This window comes from Simochromis diagramma, unplaced genomic scaffold (assembly GCF_900408965.1).
Source record: "Simochromis diagramma unplaced genomic scaffold, fSimDia1.1 OVJJ01000302.1, whole genome shotgun sequence".
Lineage (NCBI taxonomy): Eukaryota > Metazoa > Chordata > Actinopteri > Cichliformes > Cichlidae > Simochromis > Simochromis diagramma.
The window spans coordinates 7,517,867-7,540,966 of NW_024386792.1; the positions used below are offsets into that span (position 1 = coordinate 7,517,867).

At 41.1% G+C, this 23,100-nt stretch overlaps 1 protein-coding gene across 2 annotated transcripts; it reads left to right on the forward strand.

The window, feature by feature from the left end:
- The first annotated feature begins 11,029 nt into the window (after nucleotides 1-11,029).
- Nucleotides 11,030-23,023, forward strand: bdh2 (3-hydroxybutyrate dehydrogenase, type 2). 2 transcript variants are annotated; one of them, XM_040024180.1, is made up of 10 exons: nucleotides 11,030-11,146; nucleotides 17,785-17,875; nucleotides 18,766-18,844; nucleotides 19,839-19,935; nucleotides 21,301-21,409; nucleotides 21,729-21,789; nucleotides 21,970-22,083; nucleotides 22,435-22,493; nucleotides 22,650-22,742; nucleotides 22,896-23,023. In XM_040024180.1, the coding sequence occupies exons 2-10, from the start codon at nucleotides 17,804-17,806 to the stop codon at nucleotides 22,947-22,949; spliced, it is 738 nt and encodes a 245-aa protein (XP_039880114.1). In that variant the 5' UTR covers nucleotides 11,030-11,146; nucleotides 17,785-17,803; the 3' UTR covers nucleotides 22,950-23,023. The 2 variants fall into 2 exon arrangements, with proteins under 2 accessions (XP_039880114.1, XP_039880113.1); XM_040024179.1 differs by having other exon boundaries at nucleotides 17,788-17,875.
- The last annotated feature ends 77 nt before the right edge of the window (nucleotides 23,024-23,100 follow it).

The window sequence follows — 23,100 nt, forward strand, 5'->3', positions numbered from 1 at the left end:
TTCTGATGATTGCTCCCACACTTGATTTTTTCACACCAAGCTGCTTGCCTATTGTAGATTCACTCGTCCCAGTCTGGTGCGGGTCTACAATACTTTTCCTGGTGTCCTTCGAAAGCTCTTTGGTCTTGGCCATGGCGGAGTTTGGAGTCTGACTGTTTGAGGCTGTGGACAGGTGTCTTTTATATAGATGATGAGTTCAAACAGGTGCCATTCATACAGGTAACGAGTGGGGGACAGAAAAGCTTCTTACAGAAGACGTTACAGGTCTGTGAGAGCCAGAGATTTTCCTTGTTTGAGGTGACCAAATACTTATTTTCCACCCTAATTTACGAATAAATTCTTTACAAATCCTACCATGTGGATTCATGGATTTATTTTTTTTTCACATTCTGTCTCTCACAGTTGAAGTGTACCTCTGGTGCAAATTACTGACCTCTGTCATCATTTTAAGTGGGGGAACTTGCACAATCGGTGGCTGACTAAATACTTTTTTTTGCCCCACTGTAGGTTTGCCTCAGAAAAAACAAACAGAAAAAACAAAGAACCCCTCCCCAAAAACAAATAAAAAGTGGCCAAACATACTTTTTGTATCTGTCATGGCTGACAGTGAAATCTTTTCCCTCCTTATCTTTTCTGACTGTTTTTTTTTTCAATAGTTATGCATTTGATTAGGGTCAGTGTCACTGCTGGCGAGGGAGTGCAACCTCCAGGATTGCCAGAATGTTTGCTGTGTGTCCCAGCATAGTCTGAAAAGCATGGAGGAGATTCCAGGAGACAGGTAGTTACTCTAGGAGAGTTAGACAGGGCCTTATAAGGTTCTTAGCCCATCAGCAGAGCTGGTATCTGCTCCTCTGTGCAAGGATGGAACAGGATGAGCACTGCCAGAGTGTTACAAAATGACCTCCAGCTGGAGCTAGTGCAACTGTTTCCAACTAAAGAAACAGAAACAGACTTAATGAGGGCCCAGCTTCCTCTAGCAGGCCTTGTGCTCCCTGCCTGGCACCATGGAGCCTAATTGGGATGTGATATAGAATAGAAGAACTGGCAGTGTTTTTCACAGATGACGGCAGGTTCACCCTAAGCACATGTGACAGAGGTACAAGGGTCTAGAGAAGCCATGTAGAACTTGATGCTCCCTGTAACATCATTCATCATGGTCAATTTGGTGGCAGGTCAGTGAAGGTCTGGGGAAGCATATCCATGGAGGGGCGCACAGACCTCTACAGACTAGGCAACAGCACCCTGACTACCATTTGGTATCAGCATGAAATCCTTGGACCCGTTATGAGACCCTGCGCTAGTGCAGTGGGTCCTGTGTTCCTGTTGCACGACAATGCCTGGCCTCGTGTTGTGAGAGTTTGCAAGCAGTTCCTGCATGTTCTGGTAAATGATACCATTAACTGGCCCCCATGCTCATCTAACCGAAATTCAGTAAAACACATTATCTTTTCATCCATTCGACACTGCCAGGTTGCACCTCAGACTGTCCAGGAGCTCAGTGATCCCCTGGTCCACATTTGCCAGGAGCATGCCTCAACATTGTCAGTTTGATGATCTGTAAGACATGATCATAAATGTAAATATACAATACAATTGCTGTGTGTTTTGTTACTTCGAAGGAATCGGTTTTGAGAAGGGAGAGCACATGGATATCTGTCTAAACATTTCAGAAAGACTGTAGTTACAATTTAAAGAAAAAAACAAATCTGTACGTCATCTCTTCATCTAACTGGCTCTGGCCACAAGACTCTGTCAGTGCCTCAAGCTTGATTCTCATCTACAACACAACATGAGAAGAATGGAAAGCTGTCAGAATCCATCCTTGTATAGATGCTGCATCAGTTTGATCACAGGCCTTCTCTGTGCCTTTAATGAGGGGAAGTAATAGAAATAAATTAAAATGATGTTGTCTTCACTGAGATGAAAAGTGTGCTTTACAAAATTGACATTGGAAAGAAGGCAGCAGATGTTATAACAAATGAACATAAATGCACAAATTCAGATGGAGTTTATGAAAACAACGTCCAGAACTGAGATTCTATGAAGTTAAAAGCCCCTCATATCAGGAAGCTATATGTCTTTAAATTCCTGTTAGAAATGTAAAAACAGAAAATACACTTGGATAATTTAACTGTTACCTGAACTCTTTATACAAAACCTTATTAGACTCTCATTTTGTATCTGATTAGAAATAATAAAGGAACCTTGAGCTTCTGGTTCTATATTCAAGGTCAATGTGGCCTTACGGCATTATTTCTACCAAACCATAACAAATGTTTTTTTTATTCTGTTTTCTTTTCTTCAAGATAATCAAGAAGAGGTATCAGAGGGAAACATAAAATACAATGGTGCAGGCTTGTGTGTAATATCTAAATTTCCTGTTGGTCATTTATTCCCTCAGCTTCCATGGCAAAGAGTGTTCAATATTCTCATAGGGCACTAATTTTGTGTTGCACATTTGGTTTTAGTAATGCATCTTTATATCTTATCTCTTTTGGGGAATTTAATTTAATAGGTTATTTTCAATTTGTCTTTCGCTTTCATTTCTCTGGCAGATAATGACTTTTTGCTGTAGTGCGATGGATCCATGTGCCACTAACTTGCAACGCACGCTTGAGACTTCTGACAGCAATTCAATTAGAAGTTGGCGATTATTATTAGTGGAACTTTGTAGCTTAAAGGCCCTTTCAAAGTGGAAATATATTGCTAATAAAATATAATTATCGTTTATGCTGTTTTTTTCCTGCATTGTATGAAAGGTACGAGAACTACACATGTGAGTAAAGCACATTGATTATTTTGGAAGGGTTCCTTGGAGACAGCAGAAAGGGAATTCTTGTTTGCCGAGCCTGTGTGGAAAACATTCATAAGGGAAAAAAGTCACTATGCTGTTATGAGGATTTTCCATTTGCTATATTTTTGTGAGGGTAAACACATCCCTCAGCAAGAGGCAAAAACTACTTTATTCAATGTCAGCTCAAATATCAATTTTTTAAGCTTAAAGCATTTAAATGTTAATTTTATTATTAAACACAACACAATGCAGCCAGTATTGAACCCTCTCACTTGCTATAGCCAAATGGAGCAGAGTCTTCTATTTGGGCCTCTTCCTCAAAGTCCTGCAGGAAATATTATGGACTGAGATCAAGACCATATAGTCAGATGGGTCTTGTGAGAAACAGTTGAAAAAAATGTCCTGTTTGTAAAGTGCTCAACAAATGCAAACGGCTCCTCTAATTCTTTTTCTAACTGTTATGTGTAATTCTGTACACATAACAGTTTGCCAGATAAAAATCACAAATCTATAGTGAGTCCAGCTGTTATGACAGAGACAGATCTGCCAAAGCAGCTTCAACAAAATGAGACATGAACTCCACAAAACTTTTGCATTTTGTTAATTGGAGCTGAGGTCTTAGTAGCTCCGCCTTCAAATCCTCCCAATTATGAGCTGGAGACGTCCTGGATCAGCTTTGTTGCTCCCCAACACCTTGTCACTGGTATGACGCTGGTGTTTCTCCTAGAATCTCCTCCACAAAGAATTTTATGGACTATGGACTTAACTGTGGGAGTCTGACAAGCTTTGGGATCTTGGTCCTTATCAAAGTCTCTAAGGTTTCCCTTTACCCCATCTCGATCTTAGAGTGCAACAATACTACACGTTAATCAAAACATTTATTTTATCTGTGAGTGGCTATAGTGTTTTATCTTAACAAGTCAAGATTAGAGGATTTAGGTAATACTGCTCTCTTTGCTTACATGCTAGAGCTAGATCAGATTATTTCCTCGTGCTTTAAAGCACATGGAAAGGGAAAGGCATGGCCATGACTGCATAAACTGCAGGTGCTGCCATGTCCAGCAGGCTTCAATACCGTCCCACAAACTGAAATTAATCTAATGGACTCAGTGAAAGCAAGCAGTCATTAAGGCAATACTATCAAGGCAGGGGCAACTAATTACCAGAAACATATTCTTAAAGACCCATTCCTCTTAGGAAAGTATGAGAAGGAAAATGCGAACTGACTGTATTTAAAGATACACCACTTGTTTTGGTTAAATTATAGTCTGGCATGTTTTCTGTGTGCCTGCATGTCAGAAATGCATGTTAGCTAAAGCTGTGGATATAAACATGAATAGTTTCTGTCTCTATGCGTTAGCCCTGTTAAACGCTAACATCCTGTCCAGGGTGGACCCCTCTCATTACACTATTTCAGGGATAGGCTCCTTGAAAGCAGGTGGTCCGATTATAGTGGGATGGAAAAACAATAGCATTAGAAATGGAAGCCTACCACACAAATGCTTATTTTTTGATCAGATTATATCAAAATTAGAACCAGAATCAAAAATTCTCACGCTCCACTTTCTACACCCACTGCTTCAACTATATCTACATTGTAAACTGAGGCCGTGTGCCATTTGTTTGGCAATGCAACTGCCAGAAAAGAAATACAAGCAAACTTCACTCAGTGCTCTCATTCTGCAGCAATGACAGGATCCAACGTTGGTAGAGCGGAAATTGTTGTGATATTTTCCAGCAAATCCATGGCAAACAGTTTCTGCACTCCGACCAAAGCTGTTACTATGTTTCCAGATAAGACACTGAGCTGCCATCCGTATTGCTTCTTATATAACCTGCTTTTTTTCTATAAAACCTTTTAAAAGTTGAGATCATCTAAAACTAAAGTTTCACACTTTTATACATGGAACAAACAAAAACAAACCTCCAAAGTAATAGTGAGGTTCTGCAGTTATGCAGCCATAATTGTCATTGAAACATAATTGAGCTAATTACTAACATTAAAACATGAATGCTAGGAAGATTTTAAAGTATGAAGGCAATGTAGAGGTGCACTCAGTTTCTCTGTTTCTGGACTTCATTTGCTTCTCGATATCTTAAAGCTTTTTTTTTTTTTTTAAATATTCCTCATTGTGCTGCTTAAATAATGCTCTCTGTGACTTTCAGATAAGAAAGCTAGAAATCTACAATGTTATGCCGACTACATTGCAAGGCTATTTTTATATGTACCCTCCCGAAATATTACACCAGCAAAAATAAGCATGCAGCAGACAGAACCCTGAAATCAACTAAAAACTGTTTCTGAGTATCTAATGAGTTATCTGGGCACCCCTTTGTGTCTGCAGCTTTTATTTATTTCCTTTCTGAAATCATTATTGCCTTTACATATGAGCTATGAAAGTAAGGCTGGAAAGATGGAAATGAGAGCAGCTTAGTGACATTCAGCAGGAGTCTGGCCACTCAAGAATCAAGTGGGATTCATGCCCAGGTAGAATGCTGTCTCATCAGCCTGCACATTTTGAGTTTATTTGGAAGACGATAGTTTCCCACAGTCCAAATTAATACTGTGCCATGGTAGGAATTTGCTTTTTTGAATGGTTTGTTTATTACTAGAGTGCCTGTACCCTTCCAAATCCAAACTCATTTCCCTATTCGCTGTGCAACTGCTTTGTTTGCAAGAAAATCTCTTTTTAGACAGTTGCAATACGGATGGAAATATTTATGTTTTAGTATCTGCAGTCCAGTACTTGAGCCATGACAAATGTTACCTATCATTACTTGAGCTCTGGCCTATTATCAGACAGGGGACCTGAGACAGCTTATCAGTCCCCAGTCTCCAGTGAGGTGAGTTGCTATACAACCCTACACCCACAGCTGACTACTTGTCTTATGGTGGTATTGCACTGGACTTATAGTATACTGATAATATTATAATAAACTATTACACTGTTAAAATTTATCATATTTAATTAATATGTTAAAAATGTTAAACAATGTGTTAAAAATGTACAATTAACAACACAAAATGTGAACATTGTAGTCATCAGAAAGGTTGTACTGGATTACATAGATGTATCACAAGAGGTAACTGGTATGGCAGACTATTTCTACTCCAGCTAGTTTGCACAACTGATAAGAAAGGGAAGTATCAGCAGGTAGTCAGATTTCCAAAATCTCATGAAATACCAGGCAAATATCATTACAGCTGCTATTTTATTGTGTGTAGCTTTTTAACCTATAAGGTATTCATACTGACACTGTTTTAACTCATACATTTAGGTTTCTATAATGCAAAATTTACAGAATAATCACACAAAAAGGACATCTATTTTGCTGCAGTTTCAGAAAAAAGTGGTTCACTAAAATATGGGTTAAGCTTCACTCTGTTGTTTGGCTGTATTGGCTGATGATCTCTCCTGAGATACAGACTGTTAAGCACTTTTGCTGTTGTGTAAAGGCTCAACAGGTATTGCTTATTTAGTTTAAACAACTAATGTAAATCTTACATAAGGTTTTGATAGGTTGGCTTGGATTAAATGGATAGTAGCTTTAAGGAGGAAAGTGCTATTAATTACTGATTTGAATCAATAAGTAATTAAAGGTTCGCAACAAGTCACATTTAATTTAGATTATGTGCGTGTGCATTGATTCTTATAGGAATACACCAGCCATTTAGTCCTTCTTCACATAAGAGTCACAAACATTGATTTGAATCAGCTCAATGAAGGATGAGATATCCTGATTCTAGTCCCTATGGTTCCAGCTCCAGGAATCCAAGATCCTACATCTTCCAGTGTCTGTCAATAGACCTTTGTTCCTCAGTAAAAACCCTGGTTCTCAAAAGAGTACTAAATCAGTATTCCTCACTCAAGGTGCATGCAGTACCTTCAAAGAGCATCTGAAATCCTCTCTCACAAACCTCTGAAAAAAAAACTTTCTGAAACCAACAAACTGAAAAAGTGTCCAAACATATCATTAGTGTGCAACAACTCACATGCTTGGTTATCATTCGTCTCACAAAAGTCCTCCAGAGAAGACAGGTTACACCTGTTCTGAAAGCAGATCAAACACTTCCATGCCTTCTAAACCAGCCTGTAGCTGTGAAATAAAAGGATAACTTTCAACAGCACAAACGGCACGAACTTTAAGAAAATAACAACAGCAATAAAAAGCAAAAAATGCTGTATTTAGTTCCCAGTACTCATATAATGTGAAATATTAATATCAAATATGCCATTTAAAAGTAATAAAAGTGATACAAATAAAATAGCAATAAAAACATGACAATAATAAAACAAGAAGCTCATTTCAAAGCTAAGCAATAATATAGAAAATTCAGTTCAATTCAGTTTTACTTATATAGCACCAAATAGTTGCCTCAAGGCACTTTTATATTGAGAGGTAAAGACCCTTACAGGGAAGACAGAGTGAAAACCCCCCAAATCAGATGACCTCCTATAAGCAAGCGCTTTGATGACAGTGGGAAGGAAAAAAACTCCCTTTTCACAGGAAGAAATCTCCAGCACAGCCTGGCTCAGGGAGGGGCAGCCGGTTGAAGGTAAGGGGAGCAAAACAGGACAAAGACGCTGTGGAAGAGAGCCCGAGCATCTTTAGCTTTAATCTTTGACTTTGGAACAACATTTCAAACTATCATATGTCTCACGAAAGTAATCAGTAAAATCTTAAATCAGCTGGAAGAAAAAGCCTGGATTAATGTGATATGGTGGCATGTAGGGATGGGTATCGTTTAGGTTTTATCCGATACCGGTGCCAAATCGGTACTTTTGAAACGGTGCCGGTGCTCAAACGGTGCTCAAACCGGTGCTTAAAGAATGGAGAACACAAAATTGGTCCAAAAACCTCTCATGTTCAGCTGGTTTTTTGTAAAAAGATAACAATGTTAGCCTTTTCTGCAGCTATGGGGCATATATGGCATCACTCTTGGCTGGAAGCAGTGCTTAATCAATGGAAAAAACACAAACTTTGCCCAAAACCTCTCATGTTTAGCTGTTTTCCACTTTTTCTTTGGTCATTTTAGCCTTTTTGGCCAGGGTGAAGGGAGTATCTGCCATCAAACAAGAAGACAGCCGCATGTAGCTATGATGATGTTTGCTAGTTCACCTTACCTGCATTAATGTAATAACGTGGTTAGCCTACTCAACGTAAATTACACATGAACAACATTAAGCTACTCACGCAGAGAAGAACGGCTGCTGCTGCATCATCATCCTCATCATTTCTGCTACACTGGCAGGGCTAGGGGCCAGGACTCTCCTCTTCGGGGTTTTTGGGGGATATTGCTAACTCCGGGTCAGATAACAGGCAACCCACGCACAGTAGATGTGCTCGGTGTGAGGTCTCGCAGCAAGCTATCATACGGCGCATTTCTGGGCTTTTTTTAAAAAAAAAAACGCTATGCGTCGCCAGGTGTTTCATCGGATTTGAGGTGTTACCTCCTTTGACAGTATCACAGTATCAGCTTAAAGCACTTGTTGCAGGCTGCTGAGTTTGCATATTTTGCTGTGAAGTACAGCCAGACTTTGACCGCTTCGCCTTGGGCATTTTTAATCTGTAGCTCTGCTCTAAAAGAACGCACGTACCTGGACCCGCCTACTATCCTCGGAAACGTAAAATTATTGGCTAGAAGTGTATCACAGCTCAGGGGAAAAAAAGCACCGAAATAAAGCACCGAAATGTGCGCTGCTTTTCGGTCTGGTTACTACCGTTTATGTCAGAACCGGTGCCACCATGGCACCGGACACCGGTACCCATCCCTAGTGGCATGTGCTAAACTCAGTAACCAGTAAGAACCATACTCTGAATTTTATAACTGTCACTGTCCACTCAACTGCCTCCTTTACTATCACTGGTCATCTAAGGCCTGCCAGGGTAGCTTGTTTTGAAGAAAGGTGTGAGATTTTCATATCTTGAAGACTTTGTCACCTCTGTCAGAGAGAAAGAGAGAGAGGGAGAGATGGTCTCTGAATGCTAAATGTCACTGAAAATCATCGCAGGCGTGCTCTGAATAGTGGATACTGTAGATTATGCTTTGTGGCTCAACATTAAGTGTAAGAAGAAAGTCCACAAATATCTAATGAATAATATGGCTTCAGTTATTTTAAAAATATGATGATAGTATTGCATAAAATGCGCAGATTTGGCACTGATTTTACACCAAATGCAACACTTCCATTTATCCAGGCTTGGGACCAGCACTATAGGAGTCCCCTAGCTGGTGACCTGAGATCTTGTCTCAAACTGGGGATCTTTCACACTAACATGTGTTAACCACCACACCACAGTGGCAAAATAAACAAACAAACAAACAAAAAACAACGACAATGTTTATTAGAGTTTGTAATGTATTACAATAAACTAGAAATCAGGTAACACAAGCTAGGTATATGGTATAATTTCCCACATCCATGAGTAACCAGGGGCAGTTATTATCATCTTGGAGCTGGCCCATTACTTAATCAATCTTTTCAAATTATTATTATGTTATTGATCAGTGTTTTTAAACAGTTTGGGCATTTCTATTATTGGGAATGATGAATCATAACTGTCTTCTGTTTATCAAAATTACAACAGACAGTCTTAAATGAAAATAATGAGATGGAATACTAGTTTCAAATTAAACATTCAATCAATGAACCACTAAATTATAAATGTTATGCAGGAAAACGTATAAAGCAGTTTGATAAAACATTAAAAATAAATACAATGATGGAGAACAATGACAGACTGTTTTCATATTCAGCTGAGAGCCCAGAACTCAAAATGCAATATGTGTAACAGTGTGGTATCTTGAAAGAGCAAGAATGAACCAATAAAAATGAAAATTAGATTTGATTTAATAAATAATATGCTTCACTTGAGCGTAAAATAAAAATTTATTTATGACCCTGGAAATAGCAGCTGAGAAATCCTCCTCATCTTGAGGGTAGCGGTTATGTTCTTTGAGCTTTGAGTTATGCATGGTCTTTGTCACCAGATGGACTTGCCACACTTCTGATGCCTTAATTACTAGAAAAACTGACTTGAAAATTTGTGCTTTTAATATGTATGAAAGCTACGTTTTATAAAAAAAATATGAATAAAATGGTCTGGTAAATGGTCTGTATTTGTATAGCGCTTTACTTGGTCCTAAGGACCCCAAAGCGCTTTACACTATACACAATCATCCACCCATTCACACCCTGGTGATGGCAAGCTACATTGTAGCCACAGCCACCCTGGGGCGCACTGACAGAGGCGAGGCTGCCGGACACTGGCGCCACCGGGCCCTCTGACCACCACCAGTAGGCAACGGGTGAAGTGTCTTGCCCAAGGACACAACGACCGAGACTGTCGGAGCCGGGGCTCAAACCGGCAACCTTCCGATTACAAGATGACCTCCCAACTCTTGAGCCACGATCGCCCCTTGTGAATGTCTGCATGAGGTTATTTTTTATTTGGTCACATGTGAAAGTGCCTTCAAAACCTTATTATATCGTGAAAACCAACTTCTGTTTCAGACAAATAGAAGATTTATTTGTTTATTTTCTTATTTTACAAGAATAAATGTTTGTTCCCCAAATGTCTCATTTGGATTACAATCTTGACATTCTTAAAATGCCAACAGATTTATCCTACTTTTAAGCTCTTTAACCATTAACAATAAACACTGTAAAGACCTGACAAAGGAGGGGCAAAGGTCATTTTCCTTCCAAAGTCCTTCCAATTACAAGTCAAGATGATTTACAAAGACAGTGAAATTTTCCAACTCATAATAACAATAACAGAGTATAAGGGCTAGATTAAGAAAAAAGACAGTTTAGAGTGATCTTTTTTTATTATTATTATTGTTCACTTTGACAATAAACTTGAAATACTATTTTAAGATTAAACTCAAAATATAATTTCACCTTAAGGAGTATGTGAGTCATGTGCATTATGTATTACATACTATTTATTTCAACTTTTGTTGTGAAATTTCATATTTACTCTCAAAATGAATAATTGAAAAATTCTTTCTTATATTGTTTTTTTCTTGGTCCTTACAAATAAAATATTTGTATCAAATGTACATTCTTATACAGGACACTCAAAAGAGAACTTATTTTAACAATTTAAAAAGTTCGTACAAAGCTTAATGTCTTTAATTTTTTAAAGGGTGAAAAAAAACGTCTGAAAGTAGAAAGCCTTGTTGGTGTGCTCCCTTGCTTTCTAGTCTTCTCAAATTGCACCCTGCCCCTTCGTGTGAACTTCCTGGTCTCGAACCAACAGGAGTTCTAGCTGCGTGTCACGTGTCCAGCCTCGCTGAACTCTGACATTGAGTGCGTCTTGTCGAAGTCGGAGCTGAGCAGAGGGGTGAGTTTCTAAAATCTTTACGTTAGCTAACAGTCCAACCTGCAGAAAGCATCTGCACATGCTCATCAGTTAAAGTCGTTACTGTGTGTTTGATCGCGCTTGAGCAGCTGATGCAAGTAAAGTTTTTGTAGGTTACACACGTTTGAAAAAAATCTGTTATGCAACAATAGGAATCAATGACATTTCTGCAGTTACAGGTTAACGTGTTTGAAAAGCGATTACAGTCCAGTGCTACTTTGAATTGTTACATTTTCTGGACTGTATTTAGAGGTTTTTTTTAACCATCCAAATCTACTTAGAAGACAGGAGATTCTAGCAATACCACTCACCTTTGTATCTTTTCTTAATGTTATCTCAGTTTAAAATCAAATAGAATAGAATAGCTCTTAATTGTCATTGTACATGTACAACGGAATTATGGAAATTATGATTTCTAGTAATACCTGTCTGCACATCCTTAGATACACTGCAAATTCACCATAGTTGTATTGGTGCCACTTTTTCTTCTTTGTCTGAGATGGCCACAGTAACTGAAAATCTGCACTGTTTCTAAGACTAATGAACTGAGAACAGGCACAAGCAGTAAGCAGTGAAGCTTAAAATGTCATTTCTCATTTGAGTCACATTGTGTTTCATTATCTCATGTGAGGATTTACACACGAGTTAATACTTAATGAGCAACAGCAGACTGATAGGTAAGTTAAAGTTTTACAGTTTGCTTTAAGACAATGCAGAAGTGCAAAATGTGGAAATCCTGCACTGAATGGTTGAAATCTTCATTCAAATGCTAAACTGGCCCTATGACAGGTCAGTCCACCAGTGCCCAGCAGCCCACATGGTATGGTGTGCCATTTTGTGGTTATTTAAAAGAAAAAAGTTTTTTTTTCCCCTGGAGGTACCAGAGTGGTGTGAAGTGTTTTTGTTCTATAGCTTCACCAAGGCCATGGACATTTGAAAAGGTTCACACCTCATTTGCCTGTGGCAATGGTATTAGCTCAGTAATACTCCCAGTATTTTCAAAAATTTTAAACTTCTCCTGGAAAAATTGATAAAACGTAGCAGTCTCCAGAACTGTTAGGCCCCAACATCGACTGTTACCACTCGCAAGAGAAGGAGTGCCATGTCTTTATGAATTAAATATAAATGAAGAATTCTTTGGCAAGTGCTAACTAGGATTGGATCCATCCTTACAGGCACTGTAGGAACTGTTAATTAGCTCTGCGGGGCCTACAATGCTTAATCCTTGGCCACAAGACTGGTGTGCATCAATTCCCTCTTGTTGGCTTACTTTTCAGGGCCTGCTGCAGAATTTGGCTTCTGCAGGCCTGAATCATAAATCTGGAGGACAAGTGTACATGCCCAGGCTTCGGGATAGTTCGTGGCCTCCATGATTCAGGCAAACAACCAGGTCTGGCTGTCAGGTCTAGTTTGTCAGACCAGGACTGCATAGTTGTTCTGGCAGCTTCTATAGAACCTTAAGCCTTGTCTTTGGCCAGGTTTTGGTTGTGTTTTGTATGAACTGCAACATCACAAGAGCCCGTTTACCGGACTCACCAATGTCTGCTTTTGAACTATAGATGTTGCTATTGAGGATTATTTTATATTATTGTTCTCCTTTTGTTAATACAAAAGGAGAAGTCCAAACAGTAAACACAGCTATTGCAGAGTTTTCCTCAGAACAGTTTAATATTTTCAAGTTGTTAAGCTCTGTGTAAACCCTGGGCATCTCTGAGCTCTGAACTTCTTGCAAACTTGTGTATTCAACAATAACCATCTTGTGCACGCCAGGTTACAAAAAACAAGGCCTGCACGAAAAGTTGAAACAAAAGTAAAGAGTGGAACTGGTACCAAGAGTTGTGACGTCACTTTTGGCGCACGTTGCCGTTCTTAAGGGTGACAAAAACCAGGTGTCAGTATACTAACCCGCCTCCCCTTCCAAAGCCTTCGATGCTTGTTGCCTCCTGGGAACACGAGGTGGGTCTGGGCCCGGGCTGGAGAGTTGGCGCAGTGGCAGGAAGGCTGCTGTGTTGCCTGGGATTACTCCTCATCCCCTACCCAACCCTGTTGCTGGTCACGTGCTCTATAATGTTGTACTGTGGACATTTATGTGCTTTCTGTGCAGAGGAGTTTTTTTGTTTCCTGTTCTCATGCTGTCCTCCTATAGCCCAGCATGAGTAGAGGTCTCTTTTTCTCCTCTTGTACTTTCCCACTGTAGTGTACATTTCAGTGGTTTTTCTGCAATGCAACCGTTCTCTGACTTGTATCCCCATGTGATGTCTGTGTTGTGTGTGTAAGGTCGGGGGGCGGGTTCATTCCACTGCAGGGCAACCTGCCACTGCAAGTGGTGAATAAAATTTGAACTTGAACTTAATTGAGGGACATGCAGTACTGTGCTCAAGGTTGAGATAGGGTCAGATAACATTTTCAAACCAGGCCTTCCCGAGTCAGGACGACCTGAACTCTATTCAGACAATTTTCTTAGGAGTCACAATTATAGAGAACAAGCAATTTATTATACTATTATATATACAAATTATACTCTCTCATAAACAGCTTATTCTTAGAGGGTAGGACCCAATGGGGGTCTGTTTAATGGTTCTCTAGATTCAGAGGTAAGTAAGTACACATGTTCAGTAAGATGAGAGTTATAAAATATAGATAGTTATGCTTTACAACTCAAGTGAATTAAATTTAAATTATATAGAGCAAAATCACAGCAACAGTTGCTTTGTGGTGCTTTATATTCTAATGTAAAAGAGCCCACAATAATCTTCATAAATGTATCATCTTCATGTTGGTAATATTGATGAAATGATAAGAAGAACTTTTGTGCTCTGAACTTTGTATAGACAGATGTGATTCCTGTATGTTATTCTATATCTTTAAGTCCTTGACTGAGAAACTGCCATATTGCATTATTTCTGGGCTGTGTCACGTCTATTTGGTCTAATTACTAACTTTCACTGCAAGTTTCATGGTACTGATCTTGTCCGATTTGTTGGGTGACATTATTGTATTTTTTCTTTTTTTTTCTTTTTGCCTGTCCCGTTTGGCTCTTTTGCCATCAGAATTATTGCCTAAAGGCAAAGAAAGATGCCCAACGGATTTACTTTACCAAATTGACCATCCCAGCCTTGCCATAATGGTCCATTTGATTCACCTTTTATTGTTTATTTTATTTTCACTTGCTGAATACGGGACAGACTTGACTGGAGGAAAGAAGGGGAGAAAGAAAGAGGGAAAGAGAAACAGCTGAGAAGAGGGACGGGGGAGAAGGGCAAAAAAACCAACAGAATGGGCAGGAAAAAAAAAATGCATCTATCGATCACCTGGATCACCTGTTGAGAAAGAAAAAAGAAAACAAGCAGAAGAGAACAAGAGTAATAGAATAAACAACATCACAATGATATATGGGAATATGACAGTAAATACTAAATATTAAACATTATTGTGCAGCACATAAGATCAACAGAACACAGTGTGCTTTGAGGTAGGAGCCAAAAAGGGTGTAGTTTGTGGGTGTGATCACCCGTGTGTACACCTGTGAGCATGGACGCGCTTGTTTTTTTTAAAAGGTTCCTTCATGTAATGATCTGCTAGAGGGTGTGGGGGGGCCACAGCCCCGTCCTCCAGGGCATGAAGCAGGTATGGAGGAGATCAAGACTCCAGACATCCAGAGGCCCCCAGAACACAAGAGACCAAGGAAGACCAACAGAGGGGCAGCCGCGCCACTGTCCCAGAAAGAGCTGAGGAGAGTCCCAGATGAGGGTTCACTCAGCAGCCGCGGAGCAGAAGCCAGGGGGAGTTGCAGTGACGCGCCCGTGAGCTCCGCCGGCAGCCAGCTGTGCCTGAGTGACCGAGCCCCAGGCCGAGAGGCCGGGGGCACCCCACCTCCGAAGTGGCCCGAGCGAGCCCCAGGCTCCAGGCCCCGATAAGCGGTCGCCAAGGAGTGAGCCGGTGTGTACCTGGATGCCCATCCCCAGACACAAAGAACCACCAACGCACCGATGTCTGAGGGAGTCCGCCACCGGCAGGGGAAGTGGTGGTGGGTGGAGATAGGCCTCCAAACCTTGGAGGGCCTGAGATGTCCCCAGAGAGGTGGCGTCTGATACCCAACCTGACATATAGACACAGACATACAGGCACACACAGATACAAACATCCATTCCCACCCTCATGCTCTCATATGCACTTACTCCACACTCAACCAACGTGGAGACAGACATAAAGAGACGCTGTACACACGATCACACTCCCCAAGCGTACTCTACGAACCGGGTCTAGGTACCCTTGCCCCTGGAGGGGGGAACTGCACCCAGACCCAGGTGGTGTTACCCTTTTCCCTGCGGTGGGGGGAGGCAGACCGCCCCGACTCCGCAGCAGCAGGGAGGCCCCACACTCCAGACCGCAGTCGGACGGCCAACTCCTCCTCCTAGCTCCCCCGCTCCAGCAGGTCGCAGAGAACGGGGGTGAGAGAAGACTCCAAACCTCCCTCCACCCGCTCATTGTAGTGTTGATGCATGTGTGTTCTAAGGTGCATTTAAAACCCAGGAGGGCATGGAGCTACCTGCCAGAGAGCAGCAGGTAAGCGCATAGCCCCTCCTGCTAGCCCTCAATGTCTACGTGTATTTAAAATTGAGAGGTGGGCAACGACGCCAGGGGTGAGGTGTACACCCTGAGGGTAATTTGGATTCCGTGTAGCGTGCCCACCCCCAAGATCCTATATGTATGTGTAATGAGAGTGTGAGTAATGTGAATGTCTAAGTTGTGGGATAAAATTGAGGCAGAGGCAGCCAGAAGGGGACAGGGGGGGGTAGCCTCCTCTGCACCCTGGTGACACACCCCTACTCCAAGGCCCTGCATGTGTGGGTGGTTGTGGTGGAGCGGGAAGAGGGAGGCAGCTGGAGATGGGGAGGGAAGGAAGGGAGGGGCAAGTGACCCCTCCCTGGGGCCAGCTCCCCCGCTGACCCCAGTAGGCACCCCCATACTCCGCGACCCGCCAGGGAAAGGGGGCCCAGGCCCATCCAGACCGGGGCCCAGTGCAGCAGCGCCTCCCGGCCCCACAGAGCCCGGGACAGTCCACCCAACCCCACCACAGAGAAAACTGCACCCACCCCACCATCCACTCATCTTCCAGACTACATAAGACAATAGACGCCCAGGCTGAGATCTTCCTCCACCTCTTCTGTATCTCCCCCTCCTGCAGAGAGAGTTCCTGAAGAGAGGAAAGCTCCTGCAAGATGTGACAACCTCCCCCACCAGTTGAAGAGCCCCCCAGGTGGCTCGACGCACCGGCGGCACCCTGCGCCAGGGCTGGGCCCCCATGCACCCACCCGCCCACAACCCCGGCAACACACCAACCAGGACCCAAGCCCCCGAGGCCCGGCCAGGGCCCCAGCCCAGAGACGGAGCGCCCCCAGAACCTCACGCCCATCCCGGACCCACCCAGGGGCAGCCAGGCTACCAGGTTAGTAACCCACGTCCGTCAGCACAGACCCTCCCCTAGCCCCGCTGCACGCAGCCGCGAGGAAACAGTCACCTGAGAGCCAACAGAGCCCCTAACCGGACATGACCGCTACCCCGGGTTGAGCCCCCCAAGGAAGATGCCTCCGGGGAACCCCCCGACGCCCTAAGCCTGTCCCTACCCCCACACCAATCACAACAGTGAAGGCGGGACCAAACTATGACCCCCCCACCCCCACTAGGTGATGGAGCTGATCAAAGGAGCCCAGAGCAATTGATCTGATGTGGTGGCAGAGGCTGTATCAAGACTAACGTAATCTAATAGATAATTTCTATATTGGTTAGAATTAAGATTATTTTTATTTTTCCAGTTCATGAGGACTGTTTTCTTGGCTATGCATAGGGCAGTGAAAACCATATGGGCGATATTCTTTTCTGAAGTGACATTATCTAAGCTGCCCAACAAACACACTAAGGGGGAAGTTGGAATGTTACATTTCAGACACTTTGATAAGTCTTCACATATCTCGCGCCAAAACTTCTGAACTGGTGGACAGAACCAAAGAGCGTGGATATAATTGTCCGGTGAATTGGGTGACATTATTGTAAATAAGGACCAGCACTCTGTGAACTGAATTTAAGCTGGTCCCGGAAGCGGAAGACAGACTCACTGATAAAGCACATTTGTTAATAGGGCCTTTTTACCACAAGCTACAATCATTTTGAGCCAAGTAATAAAATTTACATTAATATTTATAATGCCTGACTTTGTCACTATTAGTGACTGAATGCGCTAAACCTAACACTACAGCAAGCTTCTAATGAATTCAAGTCCTCTTCGTAAGTGGTTTTGTGGGGTCACTTAAGAGTTCTCTCTTAGCTGTAGGCCATCAAATGCTGCAGTTTACCGAAAGACCATTTTGCCAAGAAAGCCTGTCAATGATTGCACAGTTACTGTATATAACCAAATTACGAATTGCACCACACTTTTCAGAGATTAGCAGTGAATGTATGTCTTTGCATGTCTGGACTGCTGAAAACCACGAATTAAAGTATAGAAATTTGTACATTTGTGTAAAAAACATGCTTGATATACCTTTTTAAATTAAGACTGAAAGCATTTATCTAAATAAATGTGCTGTTATTCTCCAATCTTTTGTTTGTTTTGTTCACAGCAGCAGTGAAAGGTAAACTATGGGTCGCCTGGATGGGAAAGTGATTGTTCTGTCTGCTGCTGCTCAGGGGATTGGACGTGCTGCAGCAATGGTAAAAACATTTCATATCTTCTTCTTAACATCTCACTGATTTAGTGGCTTCTAAATCACAGCAGAAAATGTTTATTTAGTAGTTAAATATTGCACTTATTCAGTGCTCTTTACATTTTGATAAGTATTAAATATAGATTAACTAATATAGGATATACTGCTTAGAGTTAAAGATTTTAAGAAGTCCCGTGATGTAATTTTTCTTAATGTAATTTAAAACATGTTTCTTCCAACTTCCTTATGTATAGAAACACTTAAGCATGTCACCTAATGTCCTGTAAATGACTGCTGTAATAGTGATTCCTGAGTTAATGGAAGCAAAGGTTCAGGACCGTCCTTTAGGGATATTCTTGCCAAAGAGATAACGACACACTTGAAAATCTCACACACTGGATTGGACCATCGCTACATCTGTTCCCTCCAAGTGATCTTAAAGTGTGCAAAGGTGCCTTGTATTACAGTGAACTGGGTTTTTATTGGAGGAATTCAACCTAAAAGTTAAAAGATGCAAATGGTATAAGGGGTCTTTTGAGCAAATCCATTTGCACTTTAAAAACCTGCCTTATTGATGGGAAGTTGAATGGATTTCAGAAGAGTTGTGGAACTGTGGATGGATATTGACAGTCTGCTTTCAGATGCTTGATAATGAGATATTGATTGGTATTGATGATCTGAATTATTCCCTGTAGTTGGAGTGCCCTCGTCCATTCGTACAGCAATTTAGATTCCTGCTCAGTTGTGTCTGTGGCTCGGTGTCCTTCTCTTTTCGGTTTTGTGTCATAACCAATCATCATAATTGCAGATTTTTCCTTAAATTTTATAGCACAGCATGTAGAACATTGAGGAACCACTTGGAACTGAACACTGATTTTTTTTTTTTTTTAACTGTAGGCATTTGCTAAGGAGGGAGCTCAGGTCACAGCCACAGACATAAATGGAGAAAAGCTGAAGGAGCTGGATGGTATTCAAGGCAAGTTTCATCTCTGCTGATCTATGACTGCCATCTTTTGGCTATTTGAGGCATTGCAAAAGGGATGCCAGTTTACTCCTATCCCTTCATTCAAGTTCTTTCACAACTTAATTATTTGATGCAAAGTTTTAAAACTTTGATTACTTTGAAATAGCTTGTACTTAGAGATAGGGTGGGAAGTTCAGTTATTCAAGAGGGGCTTAGATTAAAACCGTGGTTCCTCCACATCGAAAGGAGCCAGTTGAGATGGTTCGGGTATCTGACAAGGATGCCTCCTGGTTGCACCGTGAGGGAGGTTTTCTGGGATTGTCTGACTGAGAGGAGGTTTTAGCCTATAAAGCCTAGGACCTAGGTTCTCTGCTTAGGTTACCGGCACCAGATAAGTGGAAGGAGCAATGCATGCATTCTACTAATTTCTCTCATTTTGGCCAAAGCAGCTAATTAGTATAAATGCATAACACCTGTGCTTTCCCCAGAGTGAAGTTGTTTTTTTTTTTCTACAAGAGCCATTTAACGTATCTCTATTAGACAAATTGAAATTGCACTGTGGTAATTTTAAAAAGAAAAAAAAATGGATTATCTCATTTCTTGTGTGCATATCATATATTAGTTTTAAAAGGCTTTATATGGGTTTTAATTGTCTTTTCTTCAAGACTGTGAGAAGAGAACCATATCTCTATTTATTCTGGTCTCTGCAGTAAATGGGTTTGAATAAATAGGAGATGAGCAACATTCTTCTTCTGATACCACGCCTGAGCACTTCACCCTCTTAACTGGCTTTCTGCAGAGCCATTGAGTGGTCAGTAGGAAAAGATGTATGTTGAAGAAGATAGCAGCCAGGACCACTGTTTTGCTGTGTAACTGTGAAAATGATTGATAAATGAAGCTGCTATACCTTGAATTATTTCATGCACTAAAATAAAGCCAGCTGTTATGAAGACAAAAGCAGTGCAAGTATAATCTAAACTGTCCTTGTTTTTGTTTTTGCTGTCAGGGATCAGGACCAAAGTGGTGGACGTGACCAAGAAGGACCAAGTAGAAGCCCTGGCCAAGGAACATGACCATGTAGATGTTCTGTTCAACGTTGCTGGGTACTTTTTAAATTAGTTTTTATTTCTCTGATTTACTGAAGAAACAAAAACCTTACATAATTCTTGGAAAAACAAAATGTATGGTATTTAGAAGTTCCACATCAAGTAACCTTTTTAAAACAAATAAAGCTGTAATTTGCACCATTTTTGGAAGTAAATTCGTGTGAGTTATTGTTGACAACAGATTAAAGTAGAAAACTGAAAAAAATATGTCAAAACCAGAATTCCTAAATCAGCAGTCACTGTGCGTTTTAGTTGTAGTTTCAAATAAACGTTAAGTTATTCTTTTTAACCATGAGGAAGTCAGGAGAGACAGTATGTGAGGGTGGTGCAGGACATGTAAGAGGACAGCGAGACAGCGGTAAGGTGTGCAGTAGGAGTGACAGATGGGTTCAGGGTAAGGGTGGGATTACATTAGGGATCAGCTCTGAGCCCCTTCTTGTTTGCAGTGGTGATGGACAGGATGACAGATGAGGTCAGACAGAGGATACTGTGCACTATGATAATTTAAAGACAGAATACATGTGAATTAGATGGACACAGGTCGAAAGGTGAACATGCAAGTGAAGGTAGTGAAGGTAGATCAGTTTAAATACCTGCGTTCAACCATCAAAACCAATGGACGGTGCACAAGAGAGGTGAAGAAGAGATTGCAGGAGCGTGGAGTGGCTGGAGACAAGTGTCAGGGATAATTTGTGACAGAAGCATAGCAGCAAGAGTGAAAGAAAAGGTTCAAAAGATGGTAATAAAGATGCTCAGATTTTTGAGTGAACAGGATGGGTAATATTAGAACTGAGTACATCAGAGGGACAGCTCAGGTCGAACGGTTTGGAGACAGAGTTAGAAAGTCTAGGCTGAGATGGTTTGGAGATGTGCAGAGGAGGGACAGTGGACAGAGGATGTTGCCAGCAAGGAGGAAAAAAGACAGATGAGGTTCTCGGATGAAGTGAAGGAGGACATGCAGTGTTGGTGTGACACAGGTGGAAGCTAGGAATAAGATGTGATGTCAGTTGGATGATCTGCTGTGGTGACCGCAAAAGGAGAAAAAAGATAAAATTGAAGTTACACTTTTCTAATTCACCCATCTGTCTCCTGCTTACTACTTAATTACATTTCCAAAATCCCATAACATACATACATAACCCCCTCTCCCCTTTTCTCAATTTTATTAACAGGTTTCTTCTACATTATCACCTTTGAGTTTTATCTTGAAATGGCAGTAGTTTACCACTCTGGTTTTGATTAAGTTATTAGGTACAGATATTGTCACTTGTGTCTCACTGTTTGTCCAAATTGTCATATTAATGCTGTCTAAAGTTATTAGATGAGGCTATTTTTCCACTAAATGTCTGTGCTCGTACACAGATTTGTGCATCATGGCACCATCTTGGATTGTGAAGAGGATGACTGGGACTTCACAATGAATGTCAATGTGCGGAGCATGTACCTGATGAGCAAAGCTTTCTTGCCTAAGGTGACTTTTGGCCACTTCACCAAACTCTTAACACCATTTATCCCGTGAATGTAATAGGTGCTACTGATAATAGTGTGACATATGCCTTTAATTTTGTTCTCATCCGTTGTTGGATTAGCTGCATTAACTGTACCACTGTGAACCCATGACATGATGGGTGAGGACTGCTCAGCTACTAATCCTGCTTTAGCTGCAAACTAACCAAACTGCCAAACTGTACCTTTAGCGCAGATCTCGGCACTTTTCATTGCTTTGTTTGTGTAGTTTTAATCTGGATTCAACAAAAACAATTCTGTTAATATGCCATTTGTCATTCTAGATGTTGGCAAAGAAGGCGGGAAACATTATTAACATGGCATCTGTTGCATCAAGCATAAAAGGTAAACGATCTTCCTCAGATCTTTTTTTTTTTTTTATTGCAGTTGCTTGTAGAACTATTCCTACTTAAAGGGACACGATGTCTTTGAAGTTTGGCCAGTCTTTGCAATCCTCTTATCTCAGATAAATGCTTTGCCTGCGTATGGCTGTGTGTGAGTGACAGATGTGTTTCCTCAACACAGGCGTTGTTAACCGGTGTGTCTATAGTACCTCCAAGGCTGCAGTGATTGGGCTCACCAAGTCCATAGCTGCGGATTTCATTGAGCAAGGCATTCGCTGTAACTGTGTTTGTCCTGGTAAGGTTAGAACACAGTGCAACAAATCACCATATCACCATGTGTTTTTAGTCTTCCTCAGTGATACTCAAAGTATACTGTAAACGTCCTTGAAATTAGACTAAATTGATGGGTTTTTTTTAGCTGAAGGTTATTTCATGTTAGGGCACACTGGCTTAAGAGCCGGTCTAAAAAGATGCTGTGTATACTTTTATTTTGATTATTTATATACATCACATCCAAGTCCAACCCAATCGTATTTGATACTTATTAATAGAAAAATGTTCATTTAGCCAAAGACCATAATTTCTTAACTAATTCTTGTCTTTTAATAAACATTTCATTAGGCTTGCTCTCTTTCTATTTCTGTAGGGACTGTTGATACTCCATCACTGAGGGGTAGGATCCAGGCTCAGCCCGACCCAGAACAGGTATTGCAGGCTTTGATGTACATTTTCGCCAACCTGACAGTAATGCCTGCGTGATTCATGTACTGTGTGTTATATGTTATCTTTATTTACACAATGTTAAATAATGATGACTGGATGATGAAGATAATGAATGATCCAATTATAACTCATTTACAGGCTTATAAAGACTTTATGGCAAGACAGAAAACTGGCAGGCTGTGCACAGCCGAAGAGGTTGCACACCTGTGCGTATACCTGGCCTCAGATGAGGTGAGTGCTTGCACAGATGTAATTCAGGAGGTATAATAATAGTATGAATAGACTGTAGGTATCATAGGAATACACATATCTAGAGAAAGCTGTAGATATTTTTGTCAGTAAAGTAATTTACCAGTGGTTTTAAACTGTCTGGGCCCTCCACAGTCAGCCTATGTGACCGGGACAGAGTACATCATCGATGGAGGTTGGAGACTATGAGGAAACTGGAAGGACTACATCATTACAGAAGTGGAATCCAAACCTTGAATTCAAATAAAGTTGTCATAAATGGATAATTTTTAAAAATTATTATTATAAAATAAGAAAAAAATATCAGTAATATTGCATATTTTATGGAAAAATGTCTTGT